Below are 14,313 nucleotides of genomic sequence, written 5' to 3'. Positions count from 1 at the left end.
TTAATTATTAGAAATTCCTGAGTTACTCATTTTTACATGCATGTATTAATCTAGTTATTCATTAATTCAATGAAAATATGTTAAATTTCTATTTTATATATTATGTTTTGCTAAATACTGGGAATCATACAAAGGTAAGTTAGAAATGTTATTTATCTTCATGGGATTTCCCAACAAATAATGAGAATAAGAATATGAAAAAATGAGACTATTAATAATAATTCACATTTCTTTGATGCTATAAGGTTTACTAAATGCTTTATCTATTTTATCATTTCATTTATGCCAGTAGTTAATAAGCTTAAGCTAGGTTCTCCCCAATGTGTGAATCATTTCCTAGTACTAGGTAAATCAGTTCATTCATTAATTTATTAATTTCCTCATTCATTAACCAACAAGCATATATTGAATGTCTCTCATATGCAAGATACTATGATGTGGGTAAGGGTGGATATATATACTTACCTGGCTCTGTATCTTTGTTCTTTTCAAGTTATAGTTCTTTCCTCATTATAACTTATTGAAAAACCTGCTTTCAAAGCCTAAAATAAGTGCAGCTTTTTCCATAGTCTTCTCTCATTCTTCTATACTCCTTCCTTTTTCTCCCATACTTAATCTTTCTTGTATCTCTGAGTATTCAACACCTCTTTCTTCTTTTAGATTGTAAGAGAAGAGATTTTGTCCTATTTTATCTTTTTTGTGGCATAGAGTCTGCTATGCTATATGTTTTAAATAAATATTTATTGAATTTTTTATATAGTCTTTCCAGAAGAACCTTGCAATTCAGTTGAGTCCCTGATTTTGTAGGAAGACTCTTCCAATAAATTGCAGCAGTGATAACTGATATTGGTCTGCAAAGTTTACAGAATGTATCAACTAATAGTTCTTTTCTTATTGTTGTTATTTTTTAAAAATCAATTTTTTTTTACTAAGTCTAAGAAATGCTATTGAAAAAAATGCAAATGATACTAGTTTAAATTCACTGTCCTCTGTTTCCCTCAATCTGCAGATACATTTTAATTCCTAAATATTTGCATAGCAAAAAGATAATGATTTCAACAAAATATGATATCTCATGAATACTTCTCCCCCTCCCCATTGTTTTTCCTTTTTTTCCCCTTCCCTGTGCAAGAAATTCAAGTGGTCTTGAAACTGGTGGTGTGGTATATATACGACCATATACACTTTCGGTCCAAGTTCAGCCATCCAATGGAGAAGTGGGAATAGAGCTTCCAGTGCAACCACACCTTGTCTTTCTGGATAAACAGGTAAGCTTTTCCATAGGTGATCGTCTTCTAGAGCTTGGCAGCAGACATATTAATCATCAGACCTAATCATTTAATTCTTTATGTGTCTTACACTTCAGCATCAGCATAGGAAAACATTTAGTGAGCACCTATCTTCTCAGCACAAGGTGCTGCTTTTGTATTTTTTATTTCTTGATTTCTTTCCCTGGTTAACTTTCATTTCACATTCTTGCTTTTCTGCAATAACCAAAATACTGGAAAAACAATAAGCTCAATGTGTTTGCTTTCTGAGCAGGGAACAAAGAAAGTAGTTCTGGAGCTCCTTACAATGGGTGCCAAGCCAAGTTACTTATATCACAGAGATTGACAAAGTTTATTTGATCATTTAGGACAATTTATGAGTACACAGACATATATTTATTATTATTATTAAAACATTAATGTTTTTCCCTTTTATTTAAAATCATTACTTCTATTTCCTCCTTTCTCATCTTTACTAAAATTATGAAAAAAAATGAAATTGCTTTTTCTTCTTAAAAAAGCAAACAAGCATGCTTTTTATCTGGTAACAATGAGAAGAAAGCAGGATGGCTGAGATATAGATCACAGATCTCTGTTAAAAAAGAAATAGAGAGATCTAATCCAATCCCCTCATTTTATAGCTCATGAAACATTTGTCACCTTTAAAACCCAAGGGGCACTGAGATAGGACTAGTAGAAAGAAGGAAGGCAGGAAAAAGAATTTATTAAATACCTACTACATGCTAGGCAAAGCACTTAAAATATTATTCCATTTTATCCTCACAACAATCTTAAGAGGAAGATTATTGTGCAAATTTCATATTTGAGGACATTGGGGCAGAGATTAAGTGAATTGCCGAGGGTCACATAGCTAGTAAATGTCTGAAGCTAGATTTGAACTCAAGATCTCTTTGATTCTATGTCTAGTGCTCTATCTGCTTCACCATCTTGCTACCTCATAATAATATCTAACATTTTTATAATTCTTGAAAGTTTGCAAAGCACTTATATAGTGGATACAATCAGCACAAAAAATGAAAAGATATGACATTGAAGGAAGCAGCTTACTATGGTGGAAAGAACCTTGATTCTAAAATAAGAGAACCTAGATTCACAACTTGCTTCTGGCGCTTCCTACATTTGTGATCATTGGCATTTCATATTAATTCCTTGACCTCATTTTCTTTATCTGTAAAGTGAGGGTATTAAACTATATATATGAAATCAGGACTCTCGTTCAACTCAATCTATGATCCTATATTCATTTGGTGTTCTAAGAAAGAAATACCTTAAAATCCTTCCACAGTATCTCCTTAGATTTCTTCTAAACTCTCCTTTTCATTTTCCTTTCTAGGGTTGGGTAGTAGACTCATTAGGACCTCCTTCAGAACCTTGGATTGTGACTGTTTCTCTGGAGGGAGCATCAGAAACTGTATTGAAAGGTATGGTGTGGCTTATATAAATCTGCAGTTTGTACATCTGCTTAAAAAATTGTATAAACAGTGTGGGGTTGCCCACATATAATTTTTCTTGCTGGGAAAGGGAGAGAGGCTAGGGCTGATGGATTGCTTGACCTTGGGAGTTCTGAGCTACACAATAGAACTAAAGTTCCTATACAAAGACTGATACAGGCATGGTAGTGAGTCTGGGGGCCAAGATATCAGCCTCTCCAAGGAGAAGCAACCTGGTCTATATTGGAAAAGACAACTTAAAACTTCTATGCCAGTCAGTACTGCGATTGGGCTTGTGAGTGACCACTACATTAGCAACCTAGTCAAAATAGGGAGACTCAAATAAAGGCCAGTGGAGGGGATGAGGAAGGAACAAAGGAAGGAAGGAAGGAATAGAGGGAAGGAAGGAGGGAAGGAGAAAGAGAGAGGGAGGAAAAAATCCATTTTTCCCCTAAATGATCTGGAAAAAAATTTTGATGATATTTTTGTAACTCTCAATTTTACTTTGGTCACAAAGAATTATGATAAAAAAGGCTAAAGACAAAGGGAAAGGTCTCATATATATCAAAAGAAAAAAAATTATAGCAGTACTGAAGCATGAAGCTAGAACCAAAGTGTGTGTCCATCAGCTGAGGAATGACTGAAAATTCTTTTGACATTTTAATAAAATAGAATATTATTTATAACAAAATAAATAACATATATGAAGAATGCAGAAGGGGAAAAATCCTTGGGAAGAGTTGTGTGAGCTGATGTAAAACTGAGAATGTAACTTACCAATGACCACAATAATGCAAAGGAAAACAACACCAAAATACTTCAGAGGATGGATAATGAAACATCTTTTTTTTTTTTTTCTCACAGCCACAAAAGTAGTTTTCTGAACTGCAAGTCTTATCATGTTACTCCCTACTCAATAAACTCCAGTGGCTCACTATTGTTTCCATGATCAAATACAAAATGCTCTGTTTAGAGTACAAAGCTTTTTATAAGTTAGCTCCCTCCTACCTTTCTAGTTTTCTTATCTTCTTCCCCACCATATATGTACTCTTTGATCTACTGAAACTCTCTTCCTACTTGTTCTATAAACAAGACATTCCATATCTTGGCTCAGGATATTTTCTCTGGCTGTTCCGCATGCCTGGAATTAAATTTTTCCTCATCTATGCCTACTGACTTCTCTTGCTTACTCTGAGTCCCAAATAAAATCCCATCTTTTATAGGAAGTCTTTCCCAACCCTTCTAAATTCTGGTGCTTCCCCAGGTTAATGATTTCCTATTTATTCTGTATACAGGATATATATATATATATATATATATATATATATATATATATGTTATATATAACTTTCTTTGTATTTATTTGTTTGTATATATCTCCCCCATTTGATGGTAAATTCTTTTAGGCTATTTTTTCTTTTTTTGAGGGAAGTAGGGGGATATCCTAGTGAGCACAATGCTTAGAACATAGAAGGCATTTAATAAATGTTTATTGATTTATAGATTAATTGACATTAGACAAATGGTAAATCATAGATTTCTCATGAGGCATATTGTTTGACTTAGTTCATATATCAGTTTGTTCTCCTTAACTATATATTTTTGTTTTAAGAGAGGAATCTAGTGTAACTTGATATTAGGAAGTAAAAGGTAGCTAGGTGAGCAGTGGATAGAGTGCTAGGAATCAGGAAGACCCGAGTTCAAAGCTGTGCTCAAACACTTATTACTTATGTGATTTTAGGCAAATATCCCTTAACCTTGTTTGCTTCAGTTACCTATTTTGTAAAATGACCAGGAGAAGGAAATGGCAAAATACTTCAGTATCTTTGCCAAGAAAACCCTAAATAGGGTTACTGAGAGTCAGACATGACTAGACAACAAGACGAAATTAGGAAATGATGCTGATATAGTTCTGTTATTAAGAATTAGCAAAACATTTTAAAGCCTTAGAAGTATTTTACATAGTATTCCAGTACTGTGTCAGAAGGATTACAAAGTCTCATAGATTAAATAGCACATTGGAAGACTTAAATTTACTCTTCTTTATGCTATTGACTTAATGCAACAAGCAAGTCATTTTACCTAATCATTTTCTTTATCTAATAAATGCTAGTAACACTATTTTATAACATCCTACTTGGCAATGGAGAACTTTGATCAAAATAAAATGAAACATTTTTTTATTTAAATCTCAGAATATACTTTTGAGGAAGAGAATGCAGGATCCAGCAACATTTCTTTACTATCCAACCTAAAGGCTTTCTTTCATCATTTATGCTTCTTAAAAATAGTGACTTGTAATTGTAATTGCCTAGAGAAATTGAGTAACTTATTTCTATGGACCAAGGTAGTTGGTGCAGAATATGAATAAACAACCTAAGAGATTAATAGTCTTCAGAATAGAAATAGGAATCTTTCTTTTAAAAGTACACTTCAAAAAGTACCTCCAAACAACAAGCAAAAATTACACAACCAAACCACTATTGAAATATGAGATAGAACTAACTCAGTACATGCATTTTATCTTATCTATGAATTTGAATTCTGCAGTGCTCCACGGAGATTAACAGGCCAAATAGTTGTTTTTTTTTTTTAATTCACACTTGCTAAATATTGGTTCAGATATGATCTTAAAATTTAAAATGGCTGCAGAATCTGAATGTAATCCTGTGATTATAAACCATGCTTTTGTTGTTGTTGTTGTTGTTGTTGTTAAAAAAAAAAAAGAAAAGAAAAAAAGAATAGTGTTCTCTATGGATGAATCAAAGTGCAACAAACTATTGTTGGTATAATGTTCCTAACTAATAATAATGGAAAAACAGGGAAAACATTTGTTATACATTTGAATCTTTTAGTTACTCTTTCTCTTAGGAATATTATCTCTTTGCATACTTTTTTTATGTCATAGTGATCCTGCCTTCAGTAGAGAGAAAAAACAGGCCCAATGTTAATTATGTAAAACTTTTAATAGGGATAGCTAGGTGGTATAGTGAATATAGAATAGGATCTAGGGTCAGGAAGACTAATCTTTCTGTTTTCAAATGTGGCTTTAGACACTAGTAAATAAGTAAATGTCGTATGATCTTGGGCAAGTCACTTAGCCCTATTTGCTTCAGTTTCCTCATCTGTAAACTAAATTAGAAAGGTAATGGCAAATCACTCTAGTATCTCTGCTAAGCAAACCTCAAATAGGGTCATGAAGAATCAGACATGACTGAAAAAATTGAACATATAATAACAGTTGGGACTAGTCATTATATTTCTGCAAAGTAATCAGTTCTGCTCAAATATGGAGTCATTTTCAGAGATAGGTTAAATAGTTCTGCTTCTAAGTAAGGCAGATTACATGTAAATAGATACCATTTCTCCTGCTTTTCTAACTTGTTTTATCTCCTTATTGTGGTCCTATTCTCTGAACTTCTATACCCCACCAGAACTTTATTCCATCCCTGGCTTTATCCTTAGTTCTAGAGAAAGTGAACCCTTTGCCTAAGCTTCTAGATCACTTCCTGCAATCTTTTTTACCATGCCTCCACTCAGGTACTACCCTCCCTCCATTTTCCAATTTTTTTGAGTGGAAGCTTTTTCAGGCTGGGGACTGCTCTGTATGTTTTTATTGTCTCTCCAGTGCTTAGCATAGTACCTTACACATAGTGAGTTTTTTTTTTTTAATGCTCTTCCTGCCTAGCATCAAAATGTGATATCAGATCAACATCTCATATCTAAAATATATAATGAACTGTCAAATCTATAAGAATATGAATCATTCCTCAACTGATAAATGGTCAAAGGACATGAATAGACATTTTTCCAATTAACAAATCAAAACAATTTATAGGTATATTAAATAATGTTCTAAATCATTATTGATTAGAGAAATGAAGATTAAAACATAGAGAAATGAAGATTAAAACAACCTTAATATATCATTTTATACCTACCATATTGGCTAGAATCATAGAAAGGGACCTATATCTATACCTATACCCATTGATTCAGCAATGCCATTAGTTGGTCTATTTTCAAATATGATTAGGGAAAAGGAAAAGAACCTGATATGTTCTAAAATGTTTATAGCATCTTTCTTTGTGGTAGAAAAGAATTAAAATTGCAGGGATACTTATCTTCTGAGAAATGACTGAACAAGATGTGGTATATGATTGCAGTAGAATCTAAAGAGAGAAGAAAAAAAGTATCACACGTATCTTCTATTAGATTTCAATATTTTATTTACTGTATTTATCACAAATCATGAACACTTCAAAATGGCAACTGTAATAAGATTAAGTCAGTGTTGACATTTCATTTACCCTTCATATTTTTCTAAAATTGAGCCAGATTGATCAGCCCAGTCCAAAACAGACTCATCTATCTTTGAAATAGTCCAAATATTGGTCAAAGTAAAACAATTATAACTTGCTTTTTTAAACTGAGCTGATTTCTTTTAGACGCTATGCCTATGTTCCTCCAAATAATTATTTTAATATATATGAAATGTTATCCTAAGTAGAATGAAGACATCCTAGACATATTAAATATCTTTTTCTGCCGGTAGATTGATGTTTGCCCCAAAATAGACATTTCATGAAGTGTTTCAAGTACATACTTCATCAAAAGAGGTTTTCACCAATTCTTAATCATTTTGTTTCAGTGGATAGAGCACTATGCCTGGAATTGGGAAGACTTGAGTTTAAATTAAGCCATAGACACTAGCTGTGTGATCTGGGAAAGTCACTTAATATCACTTTGCCTCAGTTTCTTCATCTATAAAATTGGGATAACAATAGCATCAACTTCCTAATGTGAGGAGCAAATAGGATAATTGGGCAGCTATGTGGCACAGTAGTTAGAGCATTGAGTTGAATCAAAAAGGATCATTTTTCTGAGTTCATATCTGCCCTCAGTCCCTTACTATGTGATTCTGTATGTCACTTTACCCTATTTGTCTCAGTTTTCTTATCTGTAAAGTTGAGCTGGAGAAAGAAATGGCAAAAAATTTTAATTATCTGTCAAGAAAACATCAAAAGGATCATAGAGATTTGGACCTGACAGAAAAACAACTAAACAATACTTTGCATAGCACCTGGCATGTAGTGGGTATTATATAAATAAACTTCCTTATAAACCAACTATTCCAACCTTTTCAGTTTTTTAGATAAGGAAACAAGAGTACCAAGTAATTAAATGACCTAACCAAGATCACATAGGTAGTAAATAGCAGAAGTGGGATTCAAACACTGGTCTTCTTCTCTAAAAATTCTTCTGGGAAGGCCCTGGCCTAATGATTTTTGCCTCTGAATTCCATTATTTCACATTCCTTCCAACTGGAAAGTTTAAACTAAAGGTCTCATCCTCTATTATTCATTCTATCTTGTTATTCCTTTCTTAGATTCACACAATAGCTTCTCTTTTTTACTGCTTCTCTCTTCAGATTGAATTTTAAATTCTCTTGTTTTATCATACTTCTTATTGACTCAAGTTGCCTTTCTAGTCTTTTCTTGAAAGATATGTGCTCTAATAATTTTTGTAACTCTTTCATAAACTTCATAGCACTTCTCTGTATTCTCTCCTTGTTTTATTTACAAAACTTACAACTGTCACTTAGAAACAAATAAAAAACCTCAATGAAAATTGTGTTTGCAGAGTATTATTTCATAATATTTTATGCCATGTTCCTATTTACAATCCTTAGATACACGCTTGCTATTGCGAAAATAGTGTCTACAATGCTGACATATTTACAGTTTGGTGAACCAGACCTCTAAGTTTTTTTTTTTTCTATACCCTGTCCACAATATAGGTTTCAGAATTTGACTTTCCTTTTACTTGACCAACTTATCTTGGAGTGTATTGCCAAATTATTTCATGGTCATGATACAATGATTTGTTTCTCCAGTTCTATTCATGGAAATCTCTGAAAGTTCATTTTTAACAAGAAATAAAGTACAAGCAAGACTGTAAAGCACTTTCAATTCAAGATGCATTTATGCTGTACTGGAAATTCAGTTTGGCAAATATTTCCTAAGTGATTACAATATGCAAGGCACTGTGCTGGGAATTAAAAATGCAAACAAATATGAGTTAGTCCCAGCAATCAAAACATTTACAATGCAATCTGGGTCTTGAATTTCACTGGATTTAGTATTGAATCCTGGCTCTTTCATGAATTATCTGTATGATCTTAGGCAAATCATTGTGTCTTTCTTTTTGTTTGTAAAATGAGGACATTACACTAGAAAATCTGTAAGGAGTTCCCTTCTACCTCTAAACCATATACTGTATCTTATCTAGAGAGCCTTCTGAAAGCCTTTCCCCTTATGTATAATCAGTATTATACCAAAACTATGCTGAAAATATTATTATTTAAACTATTCTAAACAATCTCTTAGGGAGTTAAGTGATATAATGGGACGTGCACTGCACCTGGAATCAGAAAAACCTCATTCAAATTCGGTTTCAGACATTTTTTAGTTGTGTGACAATGAAGTGACTTTAACTCTGTTTTACTTGGTTTCCTCATCTGTAAAATGAGCTGGAAAAAAAATGCCAAACCATTCCAGTATTTTTGCCAAGAAACCCAAAGGGGTCATGAAGAGTTGGGCACAAGTGAAAAATATCTGAACAATAAAAAGAGCTTCTAGAAAAAAATTTTTAGAAAGATTCCAAATTTCTTATACCTTCCTTTATTCACTCATTTATTTTATTCATCTATTCATTTATTTATCCACTTATTTATTTATTTTAGTTTAATCCCACTTAAATAGGGATAGAGACTAGGAGAACTTCAGATAAGTGTTTCTTTTGTCCTGATTTTAATGGAAACTATAACAAGCTATATTCTGAAACTGAAAGATGATATCACTTCATTTACTTAGACATATTTCAGACTCTTCCAGGTGAGCTAACCCAATTCTTTTAAAATTCAGTCATAGATTCCGTTTCTTTATGGAAGAAAAACATCCCAAATAATTGGAAAAAATGTATTTAATTATGTAGTGCCATGATTGTGTCTGTATGAGGATGACTTAGAAGATGTTTGAGGGACTCATAATCTGCCAAGAAGCATCAAGGTAGCAGGTAGAAGCATCTTTCTGGTAGTCATGCAGTTAATCAGTCTCGGTACTCCTTCAAACCTGATTTCCATGGCATCAAAAGCTCCCCCATTCAGCTCATTGTTTACTTCCATTTTTATAGAAGAGCCTGTCAACAGCATTTGTATATTTTATAATTGCTATTCCAAGGATATGATGAACCCTGGAGTAATGTACTGTACTTTGTAGCAACTGTCTCAGCTCTTGGGCACATATGCTTCAAATATGAGAATATCATAGATATATATAGAGAAAAGGGGGATCTTCTCAGAGATCTCTGAGGCAAGCTGGTATTTAACGCAAAAGCACACCCATTTGAAGCTAAAGCACTTTCCATTAGGCAGTTTGGCTGCTGTTCTATGAGGCAGACTCACTGTGCTTGACGGACACATTGCGATTAAATGCTGTTTTGTATTCCTCCAAAGACGAGTACAATAAGGACATTTGTCAAAGGAAAAACTGCAGCAAACGATTGCACGTTGAACATCTGTACTCTGTGGTTCATTGTTTGTAAGAGTTTATTGACCATAATTTTGATGCATATAGGTTTTAAAGAGTATAAACTGCATTTGTCTTGAACAGCCATCATTTATTTGAGTCTTGGCTTATTTATTTCCATTTTCTGGGCTTTTTATTTATTTTGAGGCTCAGAGGATATAAAGTAAAATATGTTTCCCAAAAAGGAAGTTTTAGTTATCTTGGCAAAATTGATGAGAAAAGGCAATATTTTTCCAAAAAGAATTATGCTATTGAATTGAAAAATGTAGTACTAGACATGCTATATCTTTATAGCACCTTTCAGCCATATAGATCTCAAACCAATTTATAAACTTTTAGAACTATATTCCCCAAATCAAATATATAGTCACTTCTGGTATACAATGATACAACTAGTCAGTAGAAGATGCCTAGAGGCAGGGTAATCATAAGAATAATTAATAACTATGTGAATGTGATTCTAAATTTGATGTCATATTTAAGTTCCATTTTCTTAGGCCCTGTTGGATAGAAGATTTACTAATTATTTTTACTTAGTGTGCTCTTGTTATCTCTTGTTTTTACATTAAAATAATTGTGTTTTACTCCTCTCCCATCCAGTTTACTATCCCTTATTATGAAAAATCAAGAAAGCCAACAGACCACATCTGACAACATATATACACCATAATTTACAATCATAATCATTGCCCCTCTATGACAGGAGGGAAATCTGTTTCATTATCACCAGTGGTCTAGAAATGAGTTTTGTTATTGCTCTTATTAAATAAATATCTTTGTAATATTATTTTCATGTATATTTATATTATTATTGTGTGTGGTATTCTTCTGATTCTCCTTCACTCTGCAAAAGTTCATATATCTTTCCATATTCCTCTGAATTCTTCATAATTATGACTTCTTATAAGGATACAAATAGTCTATTACAGGAATATACCACAATTTGTCCAGCCATTTTTTCAATTGGCCACCTACTCTATTCTTCTAGGAGTTCCTCTATTGTTATTAATTGAAAATTAATTGTTATTAATTTCAGCTGTATAGACACCTAGAGTAGTATGGTGGATGGATCTCCAGGCTAGACATTAGGAAGAGCTTCATTCAAATCCTACTTCAGACACTAACTAGCTATATGGATAAGTTATTGCCATTTTTCACATATGGAAAATGGGGAAAATGTCAATAGTAACATCTATCCAACAGGATTATTGTGAAGATCAAATGAGGTAATGTATACAAAGTACTTCATAAACCTAAAAGTGCTGTATAAATACTATTTTTTTTTAATATGGGGATTTTCTTTTAGAGTTTAACCTATTTTAGGTATATGTTCAATAGTGGTTCACTATATCAAAAAATAAAAAATAGTTTCAGTACTTATAATACTTCATGTTGCTTTTTAGATTGGTTAGATTAATTGTCTAGAGACAGTATAATCATGTGCCTATTAACTCACAGCCCATTCAATGTTGATTATTTTCAGTTTTACTGTTTAGAATTTCATATCTGTTAAATGCTTATTATTCCATATGGGAAAAACTGAGGTATAGGTCACAGGTATTACTTTTTCAGGGTCACCTGGTTAGTAGTGATTAGAAGAATAAAAAAGATTAAGGTGACTTTCAATTCTTCTAATCATTATTAAGTAAGTGAACTTTAAAACAGAACCCTGACTATTCTGTCACGTTATACAATAGCAAGAATTGAATGTATGAATAATGAATCCCTCAGCTGTAAGGGACCCTTAAAATTGTTTCTCTAGGGAACTTGTAGAATGTCTTTACTGGAAGCCCTTTAAGAAAAAGATTCAATTATCTGGGATGGTTTAGTTCCAAGTTTTGCCTGAAGGAAATGGGATGGACCATATAATATAAATGTATTTCCAGCTCTACTTTTGGGGGTGGTTGAAAATTTAAAAATCACCTCTGAGCTAAAGAGATGGCTTGTGGAGTTTTTTCTTGGACTGGCAGGAATAAAGACCGCTATTTTTATTTTCATAGTTGTTTTTGTATATGCAGGGCACACCCAATCAGAAGCTCACCATGGCCAAGTAAGCTTCTCCAATCTGGCTGTCTCAAGCTCCGGGTCAAACTGGTACTTTCTTTTCACTGTGATATCCCCACCAGGTAACTTAAGCATTGTTTTACATTTGTCATTTTAAGCTTTGGGCTCCTTTCCTAAAAAGCAAGCACTTTCCTTATAATGGAATTAGTTTCAGTCAATAGCAGGCCTAGGAAGTTCACCTATTTTATTTCACAGAGAGACATTGTTTGGTCTATCTCTGAGAAAGCAGAAAAAGGAAGATGGAAGCAGGATCTATAGGAAGTAACTGTAGGGTGACACATAATAAACAATAATGCAGATAAAGGTATAAATAAACTCTTGACTTAGATTTTAATATTTTTGATAAAGGAGCTGAATCTTTAGTTCCAAAGACATTGTTAGTTGTGAGTTATTGATATATCCTTATTGATGAAGAGAGCCTTGGGAGAGCATTCAAAGAACTCTTTGCTCCATAAGATTGCAAGTGTCAATTAAGATTCAATTCTATATTGAAAGTATGTATAAATTTTATCCCTCGATTATCCCTTTCAAGGAGGATGGGATGGGGAGGGCAGACAACTCTTCTCATGTTTTCAACACTTTGGGCAATCATTATAATTGTTCCTTCTATTTTGGGAAACTTCTATCACCAGTATTGTTATTTTCATGGCAAACATTATAGAAAGTCTATCTGGGACTACACAAAATATCTCCAATTCTTGAGATGCATTTAGAAACCCAAGGTTTTTTTTTTCCCAGCACAAGTCAGGTACTACTTGCTAAGTGAAGCCTTTTCTAAAACAACCTTCAGTTTTTTAGTGCTCTAAAGTAATTGAAATGATGTTGTTTTACTTTTTAAGATGTATTTTATCTATCTCATCTCTCTCCAGTAGAATAAGGTTTTTGAAAATAAGAATTCCTTACAGCTCTATTTGACTATAAATTTCTAATCTAGATTTTTTTTAAAAATCCCTATTGTGATACCTCTTATATGTAGTTAAAGTCTACATCTGCTCTTATTATTTAAAACATTAATATTATCTGATGTTTATCTGGTAATGGGCTGCTTTGTCATCTAAGGACCAGCCTAATTAAAATCAGAAAAACTTATTCCTAAATGGTTGGTTATTAGGTGATGATTTACTTATTTAATATCATCTATTCCACAATAAAAAGAGTTGTGATATACATTGGTGTGGAATACTATAACCAAGTATTTCCAGACCCATCACAGTCCACTTCAGCCATGTTCTTGTCATTCTCTATTACTGTACCCTCTGCTTCTGAACTGGCACTCTGTATCTCATCAAGGGACTCTGCACTCCTGATAAGTGATAATTCACTACACTTATACTTTCCAAAATTTACCCAACATACTCTGATTATACTTCTTGCTCTGCCACTATATATCACTTCACATTTCTGCTTTCCACCTTGTTCTCTGGAAACAACAATCAAATCAGCACTGCCATTACTGGAAAGGATGTTAGTCAAGGACCCTATCGCTGCACTCACTTCCCAGATCAAAACATTCAATCCTGGCCACCATTATTCAGTGTATTGTTTTATTTTGTTAGAATGTAAAATCCTTTTTATATCTGGTCTTTCACCCCTTGTGCCTGATATAAGTTAAATACTTAATAAATGTTTATTTATTCATTAATTTATCCATTCACACATAAAAAATAGATCCTGAAAAAATGGAAATGAATTTTAGTTGCTCAAAATTTTCTTTAGAGAAGATAGCATCATAGATTTAAAGTTGAAAGGGATTTTAGAGGTAATCTCTTCTAAGTCCTTCAGATGTAGAAACTCAGGTGTAGGCAAGTGAGTTGCCTAAGAGTACAAATATACTGATAACACAGCCAGAAAATCCATTTCTTCTAATTATAACTCTAGCACTTATTACATTATACTTTCCTACTGAGAATGTAAAATCATAAGATTTAGAACAGTTTTTTT

General features: G+C 32.9%; 1 protein-coding gene across 1 annotated transcript in view; it reads left to right on the top strand.

Annotated features, from left to right (window-relative positions):
• PKHD1 (PKHD1 ciliary IPT domain containing fibrocystin/polyductin) overlaps positions 1-14,313 on the top strand; it is a 621,489-nt gene that overhangs the window by 576,075 nt on the left and 31,101 nt on the right. Inside the window, 3 exon segments of the mRNA XM_051996694.1 lie at positions 1,133-1,268; positions 2,623-2,710; positions 12,327-12,434. Of these exon segments, the coding sequence (XP_051852654.1) occupies positions 1,133-1,268; positions 2,623-2,710; positions 12,327-12,434 (332 nt within the window).

Source organism: Antechinus flavipes, chromosome 4, assembly GCF_016432865.1.
Source record: "Antechinus flavipes isolate AdamAnt ecotype Samford, QLD, Australia chromosome 4, AdamAnt_v2, whole genome shotgun sequence".
Classification (NCBI taxonomy): domain Eukaryota; kingdom Metazoa; phylum Chordata; class Mammalia; order Dasyuromorphia; family Dasyuridae; genus Antechinus; species Antechinus flavipes.
Note: the sequence above shows the minus strand (reverse complement) of the source record. Positions and strands in the feature narration are given on the sequence as shown.